The sequence below is a fragment of the Gymnodraco acuticeps genome, unplaced genomic scaffold (genome assembly GCF_902827175.1).
Source record: "Gymnodraco acuticeps unplaced genomic scaffold, fGymAcu1.1, whole genome shotgun sequence".
Taxonomy (NCBI): Eukaryota; Metazoa; Chordata; class Actinopteri; order Perciformes; family Bathydraconidae; genus Gymnodraco; species Gymnodraco acuticeps.
Genome location: NW_022992216.1, coordinates 2,081,934 through 2,105,951, shown reverse-complemented (window position 1 = coordinate 2,105,951; position 24,018 = coordinate 2,081,934). Strand labels below are relative to the sequence as shown.

The window sequence follows — 24,018 nt, the reverse complement described above, 5'->3', positions numbered from 1 at the left end:
CACATGAAAGCTCAACATTACTGCTCAGACAAGCAATCTGGTTGCATTGGTTTGATTGTATTGGGCCGAAGAAACTAGTCTGTAGGGACTTGGCTTGGGAAACAGAGGGTCCGGAGTACGGAGTGAGGACTGGCACTTTGAGGGGTCCCAGTCCACCTCCTGGACACTGCGTGCAAGTACAGTAGCATAATGTGGTATAATAGCTGCCCACAGCTCATAAAACAAGGATATTTTAAATGCAGAGACCAAGTAATTTTAATCATCCATTTCCATTTAGCACCCCATTGACTTGGTCCCATTGTTTATTTAGCCTGACATACTCACAATGCACAAATCAAAGGTCACAACTGCTGCAACAAAATCCTTGCATAGGTTCCAAACAAGTTGTGGACATCTTTCATGCGTGGAGGATTTGTACCCATGTAAGAATGATGTGTATTTATTTGCTGTATAAACAACACTGAGAGGAGCAGTGTATGCCGATGACTGACCTTCAGCTCATCAGTGAGTAACAATTTACAAGTTAACACTATGAGAGAATGTGGAATAGCATATTTCTCAGAGGGATAGTTGGAGCAGGTGACCCCCCCTCCAATTATTTAAAGTGCAGCAACAGCAACTGCAGCAACAGCAACGTGAGAGCAGATCTTAAATAGACCGGATTATAAGAAGGGTACCTGATATGTGTAAGAAAGTATTTGAGTGTGACTTTAGCAGCACATAAAGACGTCCGCTTGGAATAGCTTGGGGGGCTTGACTGTGTAATAAAATACTTAAACCTACATAATGAATAGCTATACACAGGCCGCGCGGTTTTGGATTAGTCTTCTTAATGATTTGAAAAGGTCAGGAGTTCTATCGTGTTTTTTACTTGAGACTTCGGATGGACTTGATATTCCTCAGTGCGTGTGCCAGACACACTCGGCTTTCCTCATTCAGCTGCACGGAGTCCAGACTTGGGGGGCACACGTAAACATAGAGAAACAAAAACAGGAAAAAAAACATATCGACTCACTTTTAGCATAGACAATCAAAAATCTACAGTGGGATTGAGATAAGATTAGATTTTTGAATGCTGCAAAAATAAATCAATGGCAAGGAAAACGTTATGAATGATCAGTGAAATAATCTTTACAAACGAACACTACCTGTAAGATATTTGAGGCCTAGATGCAAATGCCAGTAGTAAAAAGCGTAATGCCTTGGACAAACTAAACCACCCTCACAGCAACTGCCTTTTAACAGTTGTCATAGCTGTGTTAACCAGCTATGCCTCATTTTAGGCATTGAATCAAAGGCACATTGACATTGAAAGGAGGAAGTGAAAGTGAAGAAATGCTAAATCTTCCTCATTATAAACCACTTTTTCTTCAGTGTATTCAGACATTTGTGTACACATGATCATTAGTATAAGTCTTACCAAAGGCCTTCCAGGCGGACACTCTCTCCCAGTGCTTCGAGGAGCTGCAGCCCTCCTGCCGCCGACCACTCACAGTGAGAGAGGCTAGAATTACAAATTACACAATCCCCATGAGTAAGATCCACATTATGAGCTCTTTATTTCTTTGACATGGTGGCGATTGATCAATGAAAATAATGTTCCCTTGTGGAGGAGTGTTATTATGTTCAAAGCTTACTTGAGTGATCTCAAAGTGGGCAAGATTCTGGTCATAACATGGGCTGCTGAGTCACTTATCACATGACCTGATAGACTGGGAGACGGAAGACACATTTAAATTCATTAACATTACAAAAAGAATGTGCTGGATGTACGCTATCCATTCAGCGCTAGGTTTTTGTTGTGATAAAAATGTGTTTGTTGCTCACTTTAAACACTGAATGGCTTTAGCCTGTAGCAAGGCCTCTGACAGCTTCTCAACCACAGTCACACAAGTCTCTTTGGAATCAATACTGCAGAACACAAAAGAAGATGGTTGTCATGCTAGAACTTTAAAGCAGGCAAGAGTAAAAGCGTCAAAATGTGAAAAATCTCCCACCTGAGAGAAGTGAGATTTGGCAGCAAGGGCAGGACAGAACAGAGAAACTCAGCTCCCTCTGCACCCAGGCTGTTGTGGGACAAACTGTGAATAATGACAACAAAAATGACAAAAATGTCTTCCTTGAACACTGCTATGTGCATGCCATATTTATAACCAGAAAGTACTAACTCCAGCTCTGTCAGTGAAGAACACTTGGTGATTACACTCTCCATAGATGCAAGGTGGTGCCCCTCCACTGCACAGTCCACGAGGCTGGGGTGGGGGGGAGACGGAGAGGAGAGATTGACACTTATAACTGCCAGCAAGTTATGTGCTGCACATGTTAATGGTGTTAGGTCGCATTTGCACACTTTATTTATATTGTCGGAAGGAAAGCCACCATGAAGTTGTAATTATGGGATTTAAATGCAGTTTTGCTTCACTTTGAGGTATTTACTTTGAGTTTTAAAAAGAAAGTACCTTATTTTCTTTGTGGCCATGGATGGATTCAGATCTGCAGAGTCCTCACTGAAAACACAAACACACATAAACCAAAGATATGTATCATATTTGTATGCGTAACACATAGCTCACAGTTCAAGTTTAACATTTATTCAGATAAAAATACTTAATTCAATATGTCATTTTTTGCATGCCCCCCTCGAAGAACATACAATCTGTCTCCTATTTCACTGAATAGCCTCAGTTTATAAACCATTATACACCTTACTAGCTTCAAAACTAGTTTACGAACCAACAGATGTCACACTTTGAATATTGAATACAATATATTAAAGAGCAGGAGGACTTTGATGTTGTGTTGATTTCCCGCCCCCTCTGGACCAAGGTTTAAGTGTTTTCAAAAACCAGGGTCCCTTTAGAAAACCTCAGATTTTACTGCAGCACGGTCTTACAGTCTGCCTCCCACACACATTGAGAATAAGTGTGTAGAAATAGCCAATCATTTGTCTTCCATACTTATGTCGGTCATATGGAGGCGTCAGTATGAAATTGAGACTGTTCATTGCCAGATTAGTTCTTCGTGCAAATTTAAATATGCAACCTAAATGTTTTACCTGAGTTCAGTGGATTTCATCAAAGACAGGTGTAGCGTAGTGTTGTTAACCCTGCAAAGTAAATGTGTTTAGCAGAAAAATGGCGATGCGGGACATTTTACAGTGAGTTTCATTACAAAAAAATATCTTCCAACACATGTGATTGCTTGCTTATCTCACCTGATAGTGTGTATGTTGCTGCCGAGCTCCAGACAGCGACACAGCAAACTAACAGCATCCTCAGATCTGATCCAATATTCCTCAATACTGACAAGAAAGGGAAGTGAGATACAGCTCAGTATTCCAACCATATATTCCAGCAGTGTAAGATTAGTGTTGAAGTGGAAGGCTACAGCTAAATATTTCCACCTAATAGTACAGGCTGCATCACTGTGTTCATTATTACCTGACACTGACTCCTCTCTGACTGCTGTTTAACAGTTTCACAAAATCTGCTATCCAATCAGAGTCCAGCATATTGTTCTTGAACCTGTGGAGCAAGCACAGAGTAAGAAAATAAACAACAGGACAACCTGAAACAACTACTGATGCAACTTCTGATGCATTTATGTTCAATGTGTCAATATTACATGAAAAAATAATATTTGTCAGTCTCTTGAGTAAAAAAAAAGATAAGTGTGTTCCAACCCTGTGTTAAGTGGTAATTAATTGAGTAGTTTTAAGAATGTTTCACAACAAAGCATTTTCCTTAAGGTAACTACAGTTTTGTTTTTAAATACAAGTTTTTAGTTTTTTTCTTCCTCCAAAGTGAATGTTCTGGAGAAGCTTTTTATATGACAATAGCTACATTCTGAATGTATCTGGCGATGGAGGTGTCCTTACTCCAGTTTGATCAGACTGGGACAGATAGACACGATCTCTGCTAATCTGATCAGATGGTTATGTTCCAAACAGCTCTCTCTGATGCTGGAACAGAGGCAGAATATTGGAGAGAACAAACAAAGAAAGTCAACACAAGGACAACATGATACACTGCCTAACTGAGGCATGCAATTCAAAATCAAACCTTTGAATCACCATGTGAGACAACAAAGAAATGTAACTTATGTTAAAATGTTATTTTAAGTTTTAGTGATGGGTTCTATTAAATGGGGGGCCACATAAAGACAACTCACAGACAGAGCTCCATACATAACAGAAGCACGTTTGGTTAAGGTTAAGAGGATATTAAGAATTGTGTAAAGTAGGATTGTATGACTTAAGTATCTATAGTTAGTGTATTACTATAGCAGATGGCCGTCAGCTTCTTTTTTTATTTGTGACTTTGGTGTTTTAAAGGGTAAGTTTGGAATCACAAAAGACACACAAAAATAAAAACATACTAACCAATCATGGCAGATGTAGACCAGCATCTACTGTGTTTTCAAGTGAAATATAACTGTATTTGTCAAAGAAGTCGTGTGGCTTCAATTCCTCTAAAGTCACACATTTGAACTATCCCTATATTTGCGAACTCAAAAAAAAAGACTCTGCATAGTCACATAGTAGAAACTTGTACTGTTAAACACCCGAGCCTGTTTTTCAGGTTTCAGGCTCGAAAATGACATTCCCAGAACAAATGACCATATCTTCCCTTCTAAAAGGGTTAAATTAATAATCTTTTTTCTCAAAGTAATGATAAACCTGTGAGTTGGATGTAGAAAAATCAGAATCTATATAGATGTTTTTTATTTTAAAGAAAATTCAGATTGAACATGGTAAAAAACTGTAAATTATAAAAAGAAAAAATATGTTGTACTTATAGTGAAAACTAACCTTGGATGATGGGTTAGTAGACTAAAAGCTTTAGGAATCCAAACTACAACATATAATAAGTACCCTGTTTCAAGATTGATGCAAAACAAGTGATATATGACCTTTTTGGACAGATTTAGCAAAAAAAACCCTCTTCTGGGGCCATTTGGGTGGATTTTCCATATCTCTGGCCCCCCTTGCTGGATTTTGACATGTGACATATCTTTCTAACCGTCAGAGCCAATGGCATCGAGGGGAACTCCCACATAGTCCTTATTTGGTAATGTATGTGTGTTAGACTGCCCCACGCCAAGACCGGAAGCAGCAGCCACTCTGGTGGCTACCATTAGCAGCTAACTTTTGCTCTGCGATTTTTACATACAAATTGAATTATGGATTATAAATGAAATAATTTTTTTATACAGAGACGTTAAAAACATGATCAGATTGACAGCTACGGTGAGACGATCTCCCTAGAAGCTCCGTAAAGGTACGTGTTGTGATGTCTGTGTTTGCTTCCCCTGTCGCGAGTCCGGATCACTCAGTGATGATACTATATACCTAAATAATCTGTGGAACCTCAGCTTTAATCGGATATCTTGTATGTGCAGCTACAGTACGATAAGTAATAAGGGTACTTTTATCTTGAGTTCTGTGCCAATGTCCGTTAGCATTTTTCGCTAAGGGGTCATAGATGCTTCTTATGAGACTTGTGTTTTGTTTTGGTAAAAATGGTTTGTATCGTCAGTTAGCTGAGATTATTTCCGTTAATCTGGTATAACACATTAATAGGTTCTTAAATATTAAGATCCCCTGAGACACAGTATCGTGAAAAAAAAAAACAGGGTCCCCGTCGGCAGGGACCTTGGGGTTTAACAGGTTAATGTTTGTGTGTTGGCCTACCTCAGCGTTTTCACACAGCCTTCACATTGTGTGAACCAGATGAGGCACTTCTGCTCTGCTCCCAAACTATCATTAACATGGACAGAGACAGTAATTAATACTTTGTCGATTTTTACAGTTGTTAATGCTATCAGCTGTTAGTTCAATTTCTTATTTTGTTTGCTCTTTATTAATAGATTTTTACAATACAGAGACGTACCTGACTTCCCCACCGCTGACGTGGTTACAGTTGCACAGAGCGCTGACCACATCCAACACGCCCTCCTGAGTCAGGCCATTGCCGCTCAAACTGTGGATGAAGACACATTAAAGAGCAGAAAAGTGTTATATTGTATTAAAAAAACATTACTGTCATATGTATTTAACTATTGTCTACTAGAGTGACTTTGTTGTTTATTCCTATATTGATAATTAAGAGTAAAAGAAAAGCAATAATAAGTATTTCCTTTATTTTAAGTTTTTTGACACTTTTATGTACTAAAGCAGAAAATCTAAGTTGAACAATAAGCTTTACAATCAAATGAACAATATATAAATAAGACAATAGGAGAAAAAACTGGATTTAACATTTGGAAAAGGATACTACACTACTAAAAAATTATCATATTATTATAATGAACATGTTATTTTGTAGTATCCTTCACTACAGCCCTTGATGCATGTCTTACAAAGTATAATAAAGACAATTAAAAAAGTTGACTGGTAACAGGGATAACATGATTTCCCATATTTTCTATTTAAACCAAGATTGCTTTGTTTTCTTGTATTGGTTACACATTAATATATAAAATGGTAGACATCAATATTTCACAAGCACATCTTACTTCACATAGCTGGTGATTTTAAGCGTTTGTAGGGAATCCAGAAAGCGCTTCACTCCTTCATCTCCCAGTTGGTTACTTGATAAACTGCAGGAAAATAAAGAATATCTCAGTATCCATACCAATATTAAGTACTGCTACAGGTGTGTGTGCAGTTTATGGTTGTTCACTAACGTATCTGCAACACTGGGTTTGTGTGTGAGTTCTGTTAGTGGAGCATACTTCAGGTTGGACAGGTGGGGACACCGCTGTAGGATCTTGAGCAGTCTCTCCAACTCATCACCTTTCAGGCTACAATGAGTTAACCTGTGTGAAGACAGACAGACAGACAGACAGACAGACAGACAGACAGACAGACAGGCAGGCAGACAGACAGACAGACAGACAGACAGACAGACAGACAGACAGACAGACAGACAGACAGACAGACAGACTACATGAGCACTTTAGAAGGATAGTACTGACTGTTTGGACTGACATGGTACCACATTCAGTGTATTGACAAAAAAGTAATTTAACTGTGAAACATAAGGAAGTTGCAGGCCTCCCACTGCCTTGATTGGGTAATTGTTTGGTCTTATTGAGTGATTTAGTCAATCAGAACTAATGAAAGTCACACAAAAAACTAACAAACAAACACATTTACAGGAGGAGGCTGCTGTAGGCTACTAATTCTGAAAGGTAAAATTACTGTTTTTGTCAACTGAGTCTGGTGCCAGTGCATTAAGTAATATACTGACTATGGACATTTACCTCATACAACCCCTCTTCAAAACACCCAACCCAAATATAAAAACAGGCTCGGGGCTCAACTGGTTAAAACCAGTTGAGTTAAAACCAGTTGAGCCCCGAGCCTGTTTTTCAGGCCTCAGGCTCGAAAATGACATTCCCAGAACAATTTACTATATCTTCCCTTCTAAAAGGGGTAAATTAATGATCTTTTTTCTCAAAACAATGATACACCTGTGAGTTGGATGTAGAAAAGTCAGAATCGATATAGAATTTTTTTATTTTAAAGTAAATTTTAAAAAAACATTACTTATAGTGAAAACCACCCTTGAATGATGGGATAGTAGACTAAAAGCTTTAGGAATCCAAACTATAACATATAATAAGTACCCTGTATCAAGATTGATGCAAAACAAGTGAAATGTGACCTTTTTAAGAGAGGTTTAGAAAAAAACGAAACACTTCTGGGGCCATTTGGGTGCATTTTCCAAAAATCCATCTAAACATTACCCATTGGTGAATGAGTGATGCGCAGCCAGCATGCCCCGGAACCGGAAGCTGTCATACACTCTAGTAGCTATCGTAGCAGCTATTATGAAATCTCCGTTATTGACAAAAAATTGAATGATGGATTATCATTTCAAAGTGACACAGACCCATTGGATTACCCTATGGATTAACCTTCAGCCACGTTTTTATCGTTTTAATGCCATTGAACACGACTTTTGATCAGAAAACAACAAAGGTAAGACGTTTTTAGCCGTTTTGGCTCCGTAAAGCTAGTTTTGTTGTTGTTGTTTGTTGTCGCCATGAGTTCTGATCGCTCAGTGATGATACTTATATGCCTGGAATCTGTGGAATATCAACTTGCTAATCGATATCTTGTTTGTGCAGATACGATAAGTAATAAGGGAATTTTAATGTGAGTTCTGTGTTAAGTGCATTAGCATTTCTTCGCTCAAGGCTAATTAAGAGCCTTTGTTATTACCCTAACGGAGCGTCCACACAGCAGCGTGCGTTGACGCTTGGAGGTGGGCGTATCTGAAGCTTGGGGATTTTTTGCGAGCAACACGACCAACAACCAATCACATGAATCTCCCGCCCCCGACATACAAAGCAATAGCAATGTTAAAACGAAGTAAACTGGATATAAAATCCCCAAACAGGCGAAAACCTACCAGTTTCACCCACTGTCTCTGCCTCCTCCCTCCATGCCTCGCTCCTCCGGTTTGTATCCCGGTAGATCAACAGAGACTGATCATACAGCACCGGGTGATTCACTTCCGCTACAATGAACTTTCCCTCAATTTTTTGGAATATGAGGAAATTACCTGCGTAGTCTCTCCCAGCATACACGCGGTTTGATTGGCTAGCGCTTGTACTGGCAGATTTGAATAAACGGGATTTCATTGGCTGACGCCTCCGTCGAGGCGTCAAAAGTTGAACATTGCTCAACTTTTGACGCCAGCTACGCCAGCAACGCTCCACGTCGCTTCCCAAAATGCAGAACGGCTAAAAGTGACGTCACCCCATTCAAAGTGAATGGGCAGAAGCGTTGGAAGCTTCAACGCACGCCGCTGTGTGGACGGGCCGTTATGTTTCGTTTTGCTAAAAATGGTTAATATTGTCTCTGAGCTGAGTTTCTTCCCGTTAAGTGAATATGACATATTAAATGTTAAGAAGCCCTCAGACGCTGTTTCTTGCCCCCGTGGGGTTTAATTGTGAAAGATATTCTCAAAAACTGATCACATAACCTTACTAAAACTAGACATGCAAAGTAAACAGCTCTTAAGGAACCCAGTGTTCTTAACTGGGCTCATAGGCTTTCTGGGGTATTATATAGGTTTTGCATGTTAAAGTCTGCAAAGGCAAAAATCCCACATTTCCCTCCAGAGGGAGTTTCTCCCCCCTTGCCTGCTTAGTGCTTACACTTAAACTGTGATTTCTGAATTAGATCGTTTCTTTAACAACCCTTTTTTCTGTAGAGAAAGTAAAGAAACCGTAACTCAGGATGTATTTGTTGTTTTTGGTGCATTATGACTCAGCAGCTTTAAGACATAGAAACCAATACTTTCCACTTCGCTCTAATGCATTATTTTCACCGGAAAGTGGGCGGGGCAGTACTTTTGAAGTGACGTTAGCACCCTCATACTATATTTTTCTAGAAAACCCCTGCAATAGGAATTGCACTCAAATAAATTGCTGATGTCTGACCTGCAGCTGGCTTCTTCTGCTTTCACAGTGCCAAAACAGATGAAGGATTCACTCTGAGGCCTGAAGAAGAATTCACACAATTATTTTTTTTAACAATTATTGCAAAACATTTGTATGACTATTTATAAACCATGTGGATACAGATGCAAATGTTACCTGAGCTCCACTGACGTGACCCGCTGACTGACGTTCAAACATCTGACCAACATCACTGCTCCAGATGTGGATATGATGCTGTGGCTCACACTGAAGAAGAAGAGGACAGAGTTGATTCAAATGTAATGAGAAGGTGATAATTGTTGATAATACAATATGAATATATATAAAAAGACAGCTTTTAACTGCTGAAGTTGCTAGTGGACACAATCAGAAAAAAGCCTTACACCCACTTACCATAGTATTATGTTGTTTTTTTACTTTTGTAAAAATAAAAAACAAAAACGGTTTAATTGACTGTTTGAGTTCATTTTGTAAAAGCCTTGTTTGAGGGCACCTGGGAACCACAAATGTTGTGGATATGACAAATGAAGACTTGACACTGAGTTTCACATGAAAAATCTAAACAAACTGAATATAACTAGATACATTTTTACCAACACACACAAAACCATCCACACTAATTCATTTATGTGTGTGCCTTACTTGAGTCTCTGCAGTGACGTCATCTTGGGCAGACACTTCAGCAGATTCTCTATAGCCTTGTCTGTCAATGAGCTGTGAGACAAACTGAAACGTTCTATATGATTATTTACCTGTTTGGTCAAAATCATAAATCATATTATATGGATGCAGAGTATTAAAACTTACTCTAGCTCCAAATGAGAGCGACAATAGGCTAATTGTCTGCAGAGCGTTGTCACATTGGATGGCAAGATGCTGCTGTTGTTTATCCTGAATTATGGGTAAACAGGGTAAACATGAATGATTTTGTATGATATCACCATGAAACTTCCCCCTGTTAATAACTGACATTAAGACATTTAGTTTGTATTACACATTTTAGGAAACTGCTTAAATATGCAAATAAGGCATTCTCTTATTAAATATTCACTAATTTGCATCTATTTCCAGACCAGGAATCTAAATACCGGATGAAGCCAGATTCAGGATTCAGTTTATATTTTGTTTTAATAGTAAAAAGGGTTATTTTTTACAGATTGAATTTTGGATTACTCGTTGTATTTGTGTGTCCACACATTTGAAAATACATGAAAGTTTAACAACCATTAGAAACAACAACATTATCACCATGTTTTTAGGAGTAAAATGTTCTATGACTCGGGATCTGAAAAGTATATCACTAAAAACCTCAGTAAAAACCTTCAGAATAAAGACTGAAAGGTAGACTGGAACATGAATAGGCAAAAAAACTAAACAAATAGATATCACCATTCAACTTTCCCAGTTGATAACTTATCCTAACTTACTTCGAATAGATTTGTTATAGAGACAAAGTTGGTTAAAAAACATCTATATCCATAAGTCTGAACAAAGAACTGTTATGGTCTATGTAAATTGTATTTTTGCCATTTCAGTCCGAAAACTCACGTGTTTCTTAATATGTTTATTATAAGCAGCATATAGTTTGAGTTTGGCGTCTAGGCTCGGGCCTCATCGCTCCACAGATTTACAAAGAACATTGAGTGATGATTAGATAACTATCCCCCGAGCATACAGGTGGATGCTGGGATGGAGCTGGGGCAGGCGAGCAGCAGCAACATGAAACACAGCAGCAGGAACATGAACACAGCAATAGCAAGTGAACACAGCAGTGGCAGCAGCAGCAGCATAGCGAGGCAGAGGCAGCAGATCTGGCAGCTTAAATAGAGCGCCATGTTTAGGAGAATGTGTGTGGTTGGTCGTAAGAGGGAGGAGATGCGTCACCGTAGGGCTGTGCGATTATGGCAAAAATCATAATCACGATTATTTGGTCAATAATTGATATCACGATTATTTTGACGATTATTCATTGACCATTTATTGAACTTTAAAACAAATAATATTTTACCAATAAACAAGATAAACAAATATGTTGGAGCGCACTTCCAAAACCATACTAAACATATATTATTAATATGATAAATAAAAATAAATTAGACCAAAATAAATTAAATCAAATGTGATGCAGTGCACTGTCACAACCTACTGAACACTCCTTAACATATAGCCAACATGTTGGTAAAACATATTCATTATTCCACTCAGTTAAACGTTGAAGGCTGGCCAACCGTCATGGTCCAGAAGTAACAGGAAATAAATGTTGAACTACAATTTAAGACCAAATAAAAATGTTTAGGCCACCATGGCAAATGCTGGTAGGGCTGCTCATGTCATCTCTTAAAGATTTTTTGCAAGAAACACCAGCCTGTTTACATGGTCTGGTTTCAGAGATGAGCGCAGGCAGGTGACAATATTGCCACCTGTACTGAAGACCCTCAGCCACGCCCCAACACATGGGGTGACGTCGGCCAATCACAAAGCTTTGATGCGTTCAAGTGCATTATTCTGACACAGGAAGATTATGTTACAGGACATTAACGATAAAACAGAATATTGTTGTTCTATTTTTAGACACATCTCGCGATCGACTGGTTGGGCACCCCTGAGCTAGACCATAGGTCTGTTGTGGTAGCAAAGTACTCAGCTGAAGCCACATCTCTCTCAACTTCCCCACGGCATTTGTCACATAGTGCAGGCAGCGCAGACCTGCTGAAATAATACCGAGACGGCATCGCGTAACGCTTGTCCAACGTGTTGACAAGTTGCTTAAAGCCCTGGTTGCTAACAGTGCTAACTGGGCACATATCTTTAGCGATGTGAAATGTAATGACAAAGTAGGCTACTTGCAAATAGTGGAAATAGTTTTACCCTTCTTTTTAACGAGTTGCTGCTCTTGTTCTGACATCTTCGCTCGCGCTGAACACTCACAACACATGTCACTCCCACGTGGCCGAGTGGGCTTTTAGGGAGGGGCGAAAGCGCACCCAGCAAAATAATCGTATTTTGTCAATTATGCTGTTTTCATAATCGTCGCAAGCCATAATCGTAATCGCGATTAAAATACGATTAATTGCACAGCCCTAGCGTCACGTGTTAATGTGTCATTGGTGCTGCCTGAACTAGCTCGCAGGCTTCGCCCCATTTGTGTTCCCTCCCGAAGTGGATGATTTCCTTACATTTCAATTTCCAAGTAATGGCTTATATTGGATTTTTTGTGATTGAAGAAAGTAACATTTGTGTTTTCCCTAAAATCTTCTCTATGGGTTTGCTGTACCTTAACATCTTTAGGCGCTGTTTGTCCTTCCTAAAAGGAAAAAAACAACATATAATTAGCTGACAAATATAAATGCAGAGACTGTTATGTTTTACGTTATGTTAGTGTTACCTTTTGTCAGGGCAGAACTTCAGGATCACCTGCTCTCTGTCTCCGCCACTGTAAAACCAAAAGGACATTTTCCTATTAACAATCCGCACACCAGTTTATAGTCTCCATTGTTTGCCCAATCAAATCATTTTTAAGCAACTGTGTATGGCACAAATATTAGTATTGTATAAACAGTAATAACTATAAACGATTAAGCCGCTTCTGTCAGCTGTTGCATTTCTAACTCTTAGCGCGCTACACTGGGGGTGGTGCTCACTCTGTAGCTGCTCTAATGAAATGTTCTCCAAACAGTACCTGATGTGTATTTGTGTTAAATTGTTATGAGAGCACAAAGCACCAGCCAGCAGTGCCACTCCTTCCCTGCCAATCCCATTGTTACTGGCGCTGTAAAATACAAACAAGAACAATGAGCCAAGGGGGGGGGGGGGGGGGGGGGGGGGGGGGGGGGGGGGGGGGGGGGGGGGGGGGGAGACATAATTCAGCTCTAAAATAAGCCATTCATAACGGATAATGCCCTCGGGTAAACGTGGTAGCTGCCAGCGCTGGCACACGTAGTCTGAAACCTGTTTGGTGAGAAAATAACTGGCCCGCCTCTGCCAAACCACCAAGATTAGATCAGCACAGCGTGACAAAGCACAGAGCCTCATCTTTCATTACCGTTTAAAAATACGTACCTCCTTTGTATCAAATGCAAATTAGCCAACCTGTTAAATTCATGACCTCTGTAATTGTTATTTACTTTTTTTTGTTTATAGCACATCCATCTGTTTGCAATCCAAATATTTACACATTATTACAATAAGCAGTATTTTATTCGATTGGACAGTTTGCATTTGGTTGTATATTGTTCTATTTTACATGTACATAGTCTATTTATTTCTGCTTTTTTACCTTCACCATTGGACTGATTTCTGAATAGATTTTAATTGCTAACAACAACACTAGAGCTATTGTGCATATGCCAAATAAAGCCTTTACATATTTGAATCTGAATCTTTAAATGTTTGGTATAGAGATCATGGGGAATGTTGGTAAAGTAAAGTTTTTGTATTGTTATGTATCTTTTGTGTGAGTCTTACTTCACTTCCTGGATGCTACCAAGACGAGGCAGGACCTCCAACAGCTTCTTCAGACCCTTTTTGCCTAAACAGTTGCTGGACAGACTAATAAGACAAAAATGTGGGAATAAACACTAGACAGAGAAAATTAAGTATAGTCATGTCAACGAAAAATAAATAAAAATAACAATTAAAGTAGGGAAACGTTTTTATATTTTGAAGTGGGGTTGAATGAGGTATTTATCCATTGACAGTTTGTATATAGGTATTTAGGAAGTGCTGTATTAAGGCAGGATAACAAATAAATATAAGTTTAAGTCTACGCAATATTTAGAATATTTCCACTGCCTCTTGCAACAGTGAACTGTTGCCATTATATCCTACTATCATTACGTTAACCCCAACAGACTCCATTGACAAAAACAGTACTTTTAACACTCTCAAGGTGCTGTTCAAGTGTTGCCTCGATCTGATAATACTTTTTTTGGTTGGCCTTTTCCTGAAAATATGTGTTGCTGCTGCCCCTGTCAACATCAACACATTGCCTAGCTGCCATGCTATTACTTTTAAGTAATTCATTGACTATGGATAAGTACCTCATAAAACCCCAATTAAAAACAAGCCAAATTAACCCTTTAAATAAACCAAGAAAACTAAGATTATGAGCCATGCAAAATATCCTAATAATAGCATTGTACATTTTTAAGCAAATGTCAAACATGTAGACCAGGGGTGTCAAACTCAATTTAATCGCGGGCCACATCAGCATTAGGGCTGCACTCAAAGGGCCGGTTGTAACTTTAAGACTATATAAAGATACATATAAATATATATATAAAATAATGTATTACGTTTTGGAAAAAAAGTCAAATTCTGAGAAAAGGGCACATCTTAAGAAAAAAGGCATAATTAGAAGAAAGAAAGTCAAATTCGGAGAAAAAAGTCTAATTTGAGATGCATTGTGGGACATGTAGTTTATGGGCCACGTGCTTCTGTAAATCATCATGTAACCGTATAATAAACATATAATATTCTTTGCAAGCTCGTTTGGGGCCACAGAAAATGAAGTCACGGGCCGGATTTGGCCCCCGGGCCTTGAGTTTGACACCCCTGATGTAGACTTTACCACTTCTTCTGCTACATGTATATTGACTGTTAACAATTATCCAGCCTAAGCATGCAAGTACAAAACAAACTAAGTGATTTTTAATTGTCTTACTCCAGCAAAGTTAGATCAGACGATGCCCCCAAACTTCTCCACACTTTTTCCAGATGAGCCGGCAGCAGATCACAGCAGCTGAGACTGACAGAGGGGACCGTTTTAGAATCAACTTCTTTTATTATTATTATTATTATTATTATTATTATGTTTTGTTATTTCTTTATGATTTGTACTGTAAATATAGCCTATTTTTGTTGTAGGTACTTTTTTGGTTTTGTAAATGCTTTTGGTATCCACTCTCACGATCTGTTTATTTTCTGTGTAATTGTCGAAGTGTTCACCCCCTGTCTCACGTCTGTATTTGCTTCCTGTCTCTGTGTTGTCCCTCCTGTCTGATCCTGTTCACCAGGTGCCTTTGTGTTTTCCCTCCCCTCCCCAGCTGTGTCTTGTCTTCTTGATTGGTCTTGTATGTATTTCAGAACCAGTTTCCTGTTGGTTCTTTGAGTTCACAAGGAAGAGCGGTTTGGTCTGTTTAATAGTTGTAACCTTGAATAAAGGTCATTCTCAATTCTAGCCTTTGTCCATGCTGCACTTGGTTCCTACCTGCCCTGCTCAACTGTAACATCCACTGTGATGAAATGCTGAGGTGACTCGACGCAGCCCTCCTCCACCTCTTCTACATCCTGTTGCTACAGGATGCTCGAAAGCAACTGCTTCATTAGAAGTTGTTTCAGTGTCACAACCAGATTCCAGTTCCGGATGTTCAATCTTGTCTCTTTCATTTGCATATAGTGTCATTTCAGATCAAGCCCCTCCCTCCTGCCCTCCATTAACCTTCCAACCATTTTGTGAACTCCTCCAACCACAATCTATTGCCACACTGCCCCCTCACATAATATACTGCCTCAGTCAACCCCATTCCTCACAAGAATGGATGGAGTTATTATCACTGCCTACTTTTAAGACTTCTGCTACTCTGTCTGATCCCTAAACCTAAATGTTCCTTAGCTTCCTTGCCTGTCTGGAATTGACATATTTGTTTGTGACTACGAAATAGTAACTTAATACACACCAGAGGATTTTAGACTTTTCATTCGCAGCTTTTTCTCTCCCTCCAGAAAAAACAATGGACACCTGGACAGGACTCTGTAGCCTGAAACATAAAAAGTACAGTTCCATAGTGGTGATTACACTCTTATTTAGGAATTAAAATAAGTATTAAGAATATGTGATTACTATCAATGTATCATAACAAAACAGTATCCAGTTAAATAATGAAACTAAAGGCCTATAAGTACAATTTAAATTATGCTTTTTGTTAAATACATGAATAAATGATGCAGAGAAATATCATGACAGTCCAGCCTGATAATAGACGGTGCATATTGCAATTAATGGTCAAATAAAAAATAATAATAATAACTGCAGTGCCAGGGAAGGGGGTAATATTCAGAGAAAGCATATCAGATGTTTACAAGACATACAAACTTGCATATTCCCATATATTTATGAAAAATGTACTTCAATTTTCTCTAAAATAATAAACTAGAGTAATGAGGTTGATCCAACCCTTCAAAGTGAAGTACAATAAATACAACTATATTTTAGTTTTTTTAATTCTTGTAAATTTGTGAATTAAATCAAAGATCATTTTTGAGTTTTGCTTGCTAATTTATGACTTTATGTTCTTAAGAAAAGAAACAGTTAAAACTGAGTTTTTCTCATAAATCTAGCTAATTCTGAGTTTTTTATCTAAACAGTATCGCATTCCCCCAGTCCCGTATTTTTTACATTTATTTCTACCTTGATACAATTGTGCATAATGATTGTATACATGTACATAGAGTATATTCAAATGTGTGCAGTTAGTGTATATAACGCACACTACCAAAGAGAGTCTGTACCTGATAGAAAGCTCCACCACAGCAGGACAGTCAGACAGCAGAGCAGTCAGAACCACTAAACCCTCCACTGAAGAGCAGCAGTCATTGGCACTGAGAATAAACATCTGCATATTAAAAAAGATGCTGTTTCACTCTTATCTCTGCTGAGCATTGTTTCTGTATTTGCCTGTCCATAAACACTACAAATCAGAAGTGTGCATTAAAGGTGTTCAAGTTACTTTTTTGAAAGCTACACTGTAAAATATTACCATGATTTCACAATATTTAGCTGTAATATTTTACAATATATTACTGTTTTACCACTTTACAGTCTTTACCTGTGATGTTCACAATATAATTTCACAGTGAAATCAATGCAGGCACAGTTAATTACTGTGAATGTACAGGATAAATGATTACCAGGATTTCACAAAATGTTACTGTATTATTTCACAGTACAATACTGTATTCAGACCATCCTCTGTGATAACACAACAAATTAAGTGATGTTCTTGCTTTTACCGCTCTTGCTTGGCTTTAAATACTAATTTATTTCTTTGGTGCAGGTTTTAATTAAATTGAAAGGGGCAGGCGCTGCATGTGCCTTAATTGTTGTCTTGGCTTATTGTTTTCAGGTGCTTCCTGGGCATTAACCCTGAGACGGGCTCGAAAGCCAAAAAGAGGCATGGCAATTTAAACCCCCATGTCAGCACATTCTTCAGAAAATGGTTGACTTTGAGTGGATGTCTGTGTAGACATGTGTTACGTGCTCCCCTCCTTGTTTTATTTTCTGTCTCCCTGCTGCACAGGTGCACCTGGTCTGCCCCTGGCTCCGCCTCTGCCAAGGTGCACCTGGTCTGCCCCTGGCTCCGCCTCTGCCCAGGTGCACCTGGTCTGCCCCTGGCTCCACCTCTGCCCAGGTGTTCCAAATGACACTCAGCCGTGTATATATAAAGATAAGCTGGCGGAGAAGGATGTCTTGCCTATCCTAACGCCGGAGACACTGTCCTTAGAATACCTCTTTGCCATTTTGAGCTGTAGGCCATATTTTTGCAGATGTGTTTATGTTTAGCCTGGAGGACCTGGTAGTCCAGTTTTCGCGACTTTATTTTGTTTCCCACAGGGTTTATAATTGATTTCTGGTTAGGGGGGGAGTTCTGGGTCCTACGGCCCGTGGTGTGGCTGGCTCGGGTTCCCTCCTTCTGTTTGTTCCTTTTGGCCACTCCTCCAGACCTCTTTTTGTTTCCCGTTTCGCTTGTGTGAGCAAACGGCTGATTATCAATAAATGCTCGTTACCAAGTACCGGTTATTGCGTGTATTCTTTCATGTTGCGGGTCTCAGCACGAGCCACTACCGCGGAGTAGAGGTTGGGGCCGTAAAAACATGTCCAAGACACTGTGAAATGTACTTTGTACTTCAATGGAGTAATACAAAGTTCAAATGGGCATTTTCTTTGTTTTTCTTTGTGGATTGAGCTGATTGAATTGTGCAGTTATGGTAAAATCCCAGTTAACTAGTCAAATTTACAATATATTATCGTATTATTTACATTTTTATATTTACAGTAAATTACTGGCTAATGTCTTGCATTACTTCTACAGTAAAAGTGTGAAAATACAAGTAATTACTGTAATTTATGTACAGCAAGGTACCATAATACCACAGCTCTGTACTGCTATATCACAGTAATTCCATGGGCTTGGCAACTGTAAAGTCACAGTATTTAGTTGTACTTTTATTCTAATTCACTGTAAAATATATACAGTAAATTACTGTGAAATATTTACAGTCAATTACTGTGAAATATTTACAGTCAATTACTGTGAAATCCATGCAACTAATAGCCAGTAATTTACTGTAATTTTACAGCCAAACATTTTATCAGTAAAGCCAACAGAATCCAGTCTTACATGATCTTTTTGGTGACTTTGAACTTTGGAACAAACTTAGTCAGCATCCTCAGAGTTTCAACATCCAAATGGCCTCCAGATATACTAGGATGCGCACACACGCACACACATGCACACACACACACACACACACACACACACACACACACACACACACACACACACACACACACACACACACACACACACACACACACACAACCACATTAGCCTTCAATTTGAGTAAATAAACGGATTTGTAGCATCAGTAGTGTCCTGCTATCACAAATTAAAGAGTATGAAAAAAACATTTTTACCAACTACTCACATTAAATACTTGCAATGTAATACTTTTTTGTAGATTTAAAGAGTATGTATTTAATTTAGTAAGGATATACAGTAGGATAAATCAATGAAGTGATAACTCGCTGTTGTTATAGTGCATTGCTGCATTGGTGCAGGAATGAGTCCTAAACTGGAAATAAGTCATCATAATAACACTTCCAGTTCCCTTGTCTCGAAATCAATGTTTTTTTTAACATGTTTTTGGTTAGATGCCTGAAATAAAGTCTGTGAATAGTACAAGCTCAAATGTTTTCACATTGACATAAAATATGTCACTAAATACTCAACTGGTGAATGTCCAAATGTTTGTATGTGTCTGTCATTTAGCTTGACATTGGTGATTAGCAACCCTGCGTCCATGCTGTAGTGCCGTCAAAGCGTATAACGTTAGCTTTTTACTTCTGGCAATTCTGGCTTCAAAAATCCTAAAGTGGTGTTATTTTGTTTACTTATCCTGCTATACAACAAAGTATTAAAAAAATGTCTTTGGCACAGATTTTATTTTCTGCAAAATCAGATGAAAACAATTATTTTGCTCTCCATGAAGGGAGCCGTTCCAAGAAATAAACAGGTGGCCTACAATAATACGTCCTTACTGCACAACTCTATTATTCTGTTCTGTGTTTGGTACTATCACTGGTTTAGGGTATCCTAAATCTAGAGAGCTGTATATAGGCTTACTTACTCCAGGACAGACAAGGCAGGGCAACGTGCCAATGAATTTGCAAGTTTTTGCATCTTAGTCTTGCACCATTTCTGGTTCAACAAGCTGGAGAACAAGAGAAAAACGTATCAACAATAAAGATAGCCAAAGAACATCTAAGTTGAATCAAATTCAAATCAACATCACAAGAATTTAAACTTTTTTTCCAGCTGCTTAACGGTATGGCTTTATAGGTTGTTTCTGATCAAGGTTGTAAAAAATTACAATCAGGTTATAGCACCTCATTCAAATGGGGGGAGCAAAGGTCTTCAAGGAAGCTGGCTATGTTAGTACAAATCTGGAAAGGAGTGAGTATTTGATAAGAGCGTTATTGTCCTACCTGATTGTCGGTTCAGACTTAGTTTTATGGCTGTGGATGGTAATACATCAAAAAGACAGACATTAATATGTGCAGCTCTCATTTTATGTTATTCACACTTCCAACCATTAAACTCACCTGTTCAAATCTGAGGTTTGGGAGAAAGTTACTGTCAATTCCTTCATCCCACTGCAAAGAAAGACAGACATCTATATTATAGAGCAATGTTTCGTTATGATGTCGTTATTTATTTAACTTCCTTGAGGTCTATAAAGTAAATTGGTAGGACTCAATACTGTATGTGACTGAGAAGACAGTAATTAACTGGGGCATGAGGGGAGGAGTCAATAAATTCCAGGCAAATGTTGAAATTGTTGAGTGGGACATGTGAATGTGTGTGGAGGTACTGTATGGTCTTTATGTTAAATATTGCACAAAAACAACAACTAGTTGGCACTGTGTGTGTGTGTGCATGGGTGCGGCCGTACTCTGCGTTAAAGTTCTGGAAGTTCGAACATGAAGACATTTTGCCGATGAGATAGTCCACTGCTTCCAGAGAGCTGTTGTTTCGACCCAGCCTGCAAAGGTGCACACACACACACACACACACACACACACACACACACACACACACACACACACACACACACACACACACACACACACACACACACACACACACACACACACACACACACACACACACACACACACACACACACACACACACACACACACACACACGCACGCACACACAACTTTCTATTTGCAGTATGTACCTCGTTTGTTGTTGAGTACACACAATAGATGCAGATTAAGGACACAATAGTAAGATGGGAAGACAATACCAGCGCATGCACAAAAATGTAATAAATGTATAAAATTAAATATTTATATTAAATAAATATCAGTATCCCTTCCAAAAGTACACATTTAAATGTCGACCATGGCATGCAGAACATATTTATTATTTTATATAATACCAATCTTCGTCAGAGCTAATTTCGTCCCATTTCATTTTTTGTTATGAATGGTTTGTGGTAAAAAAATTCTAAAACTAATTTGTTTCCCAATGTATTTTTTAGAGACCGTCAATTCATATAACTCCTTGATCATGCTAATAACTTTAATTATTATCTGTGAACCTTTTTCCTCAGGAAACAGGTACAATTTTAAATCCTCTATTTAATTCAAGAAATCAATTGTTTTGTGTATTGTTCGGAATTTGTTTTCCCACAGTTTCCAAATATTACATCCAGTTTGTACTTACTTTACAGAGATCAGTCTTAGTGGTTTAGTAAATATATCAGCTACATGTTTGATTCCTTCGTCTTTAAGATTGTTGTCGCTCAGACTGCAAAAACAAAAAAATCATTGTGAAGTTTAGATCTACACCCCAAAATCTATCACCATTACATCAGATATTAAGAGTCAGCTATCTTATCCAATCAGACACAAAGCAATCTGTTCACACATTTCCATAAAACTGAGGACAAACACAGAAGCTTCTGGAAGACAAGTTATTTAATGTAGCAATACATGTATTTTTTGCAAATATTTATACTATATATAAATATATATACTTGATTTCAGTGATGTCTGGACAGTCTTGGAGAGCAGAGACCAAACTAGCCGCTCCTGTGACAGTCAGACTGGCACAACAAAACCTGCAGAAGACAACATTTGCCAATCAGTCGATACAGAAATATAAAATGGCTTCAAAGAGATACAAAATTACTACAAAATGAGCAAACAACCACAAAAAGAGACTAAAAGACCACAAAGACACAGAAAAGGACACTAAATACTTACAAAGAAGCACTAAAATGACTACAAAAAGGTGGAAAACAATACAAAGAGCAACCACAAATACACACAAACAACATTTCTGCAAAAAACGACTAAAATGAGACACCATATAAACACCACAGAAATATATGACACGCAAAGAGAAGCAAAACAACAACCAAAAACAGAGGCATTACAAAGGCTGAGTCTGGCTCCTAAGAACAAAAATGAGATGCCCAATGTTGCACAATCCATCCATGGTAAGAAGTAAGTAAATATGTAAATCTTACTCCAGTTTTCTCAGGGTTGTGAAATTTGGCAGAATGGAGGACAACTTCTCAGCAAACTTGTCTCCATACTTGCGGCTGCGGAAACTGAAGACACACAAAAGTAAAGTGAAAGGTTAATTAAACATGCCCCCTTGTATGGAAATTGAGATGCTACAAAATATATGCATAATTTATTAAGTACACAAAAGGAAATATTTGTAACACTTCTAGTGTTTATATAAATAGTTATTTTTTGTATCTTATATTTGACATTTTATTTTAACTTCTTATGTTTGTATACATATTTGTATTGTTTGTATTTATTTAACTTTATTTATTGTATTACTTTAACTTTATTTATTATTATTATTGATATTCCTTATCATTAATTAATTATTAATCATTAATTATTATTAATTAATTATTATTATCATTAATTATTATTATTATTGTTGTTTTTGCTCTTGTTGTTATAACTATTATATTCATATTTTATTGGACATTTAATTCTAACTTCTTATGTTTATATAAATATCTTTATTTTATCTTTTTATTGCACATTATTTTACTTATTTAGTTTGTATCAATATTTGAACTACTTCTTTATTTACATATCTGTTAATTTGGACCTTTTACACAACAAGCCTAGTGTAACTCCATGGGAGGTCTTTGATGCTGGGACACATGGCACAGAGGCTGCTGGTATTTCCTGGCTTGTTATTGTTATTATCCATGTTTGCCTTCACATGGAGCCTTCCCTCAGCACGGTCACACAGTCTAGTGTGCTTGAATCCATGTTTTCACTTTTACCTGCTAAACTTATGATCAACAGCTTCTCAATCCGTGCCCTTGCCGGATTCAATTAAGACTTTATGTTTTATATTTAAAAGTGTCAACTGTCGTCTTTTTCTTGAATCCAAATGACTGTACTTGTTATGGAGAGACTGAGCCCACCACAGGAACACAACAGGAAACAAAGAGCTTCAGTCAGATGTACAGTGTGTGGGACAGCTGGTCAACAAGCTGAGGAATGTGGAATGCAAAACAGCTGCTACTTCCTAAGTGAAATGCTCTGTTGCTGTTAAATCATCCTCTATACGTCCAGTGGCTAAACCATGTTTACCGACTCTTTACTGTATGCTAATCACATGCAGTTTGGTGCATTAATCAGAGTTTCAGCAATCAGAATAAATGTGTTATTTTTGCCTAGCCTAAAAATTGTGTATTTGATTATTTCTGCATACTGGGGTGCCTCAAGTTGTGGAATTGCATACATTGGCTATTACCGGAGACTCTTGTGGATTCATGGGCCCACTTTTATTCATGTGGGATCATTGTAGTCCCTATAGTAACCATGTCATTGTAGTGAGACCATTATCTAAAACTTGACCTAGCTGTATATGATACGTTGTTTCTGAGAAGTTTACAAAACAGAACTGCTTGTCACCTATTTCCTGAGTATGTTTCCCCTGTTAGTCTATTTGCCAGCTCATAGAGTCCTTTTGTGTTCACTAATCGCCTGAATTGACGACTATTGGTCGACTAGAAACATCTTTAGTCGAGGGCAGCCCTACAGAAAACCTTGGGGTAATCCATATTTCAAGGTTCACAGTGCTTGCAACTAGACCATAGCTGCTTTCACACCAAGTACTTTGCAGTACTTAGTGCCAAGCACTTAGTACCCAGCACTTAGTACCCCCATGGAACTAAGTACAGATCGCGTTCAATAAGTTTCCTGAAGGAAGATTACGCAAATGAAGC

At 38.2% G+C, this 24,018-nt stretch overlaps 1 protein-coding gene across 5 annotated transcripts in view; it reads right to left on the bottom strand.

Moving 5' to 3' along the window:
- The window catches only part of nlrc5 (NLR family, CARD domain containing 5), a 55,710-nt gene that overhangs the window by 7,537 nt on the left and 24,155 nt on the right, over window positions 1–24,018 (bottom strand). For 4 of the 5 annotated variants that reach the window (XM_034205882.1, XM_034205885.1, XM_034205883.1 and 1 more), the window contains 34 exons: window positions 22,279–22,362; window positions 21,784–21,867; window positions 21,471–21,554; window positions 20,689–20,778; window positions 20,339–20,389; window positions 20,222–20,251; window positions 19,864–19,947; window positions 18,855–18,938; window positions 16,966–17,055; window positions 16,134–16,214; window positions 15,119–15,202; window positions 13,921–14,004; window positions 13,136–13,225; window positions 12,842–12,889; window positions 12,731–12,760; window positions 10,264–10,347; window positions 10,099–10,182; window positions 9,613–9,702; window positions 9,457–9,516; window positions 6,736–6,819; window positions 6,517–6,600; window positions 5,892–5,981; window positions 5,693–5,758; window positions 3,878–3,961; window positions 3,441–3,524; window positions 3,215–3,301; window positions 3,056–3,106; window positions 2,460–2,507; window positions 2,169–2,252; window positions 1,998–2,081; window positions 1,828–1,911; window positions 1,638–1,712; window positions 1,421–1,504; window positions 872–955 (listed from right to left, as the gene is read on the bottom strand). In XM_034205882.1, the coding sequence (XP_034061773.1) occupies window positions 872–955; window positions 1,421–1,504; window positions 1,638–1,712; window positions 1,828–1,911; window positions 1,998–2,081; window positions 2,169–2,252; window positions 2,460–2,507; window positions 3,056–3,106; window positions 3,215–3,301; window positions 3,441–3,524; window positions 3,878–3,961; window positions 5,693–5,758; window positions 5,892–5,981; window positions 6,517–6,600; window positions 6,736–6,819; window positions 9,457–9,516; window positions 9,613–9,702; window positions 10,099–10,182; window positions 10,264–10,347; window positions 12,731–12,760; window positions 12,842–12,889; window positions 13,136–13,225; window positions 13,921–14,004; window positions 15,119–15,202; window positions 16,134–16,214; window positions 16,966–17,055; window positions 18,855–18,938; window positions 19,864–19,947; window positions 20,222–20,251; window positions 20,339–20,389; window positions 20,689–20,778; window positions 21,471–21,554; window positions 21,784–21,867; window positions 22,279–22,362 (2,589 nt within the window). The remainder of the gene's footprint in view (window positions 1–871; window positions 956–1,420; window positions 1,505–1,637; window positions 1,713–1,827; window positions 1,912–1,997; window positions 2,082–2,168; window positions 2,253–2,459; window positions 2,508–3,055; window positions 3,107–3,214; window positions 3,302–3,440; window positions 3,525–3,877; window positions 3,962–5,692; window positions 5,759–5,891; window positions 5,982–6,516; window positions 6,601–6,735; window positions 6,820–9,456; window positions 9,517–9,612; window positions 9,703–10,098; window positions 10,183–10,263; window positions 10,348–12,730; window positions 12,761–12,841; window positions 12,890–13,135; window positions 13,226–13,920; window positions 14,005–15,118; window positions 15,203–16,133; window positions 16,215–16,965; window positions 17,056–18,854; window positions 18,939–19,863; window positions 19,948–20,221; window positions 20,252–20,338; window positions 20,390–20,688; window positions 20,779–21,470; window positions 21,555–21,783; window positions 21,868–22,278; window positions 22,363–24,018) is intronic. The other variant, XM_034205884.1, reaches the window with a different exon arrangement.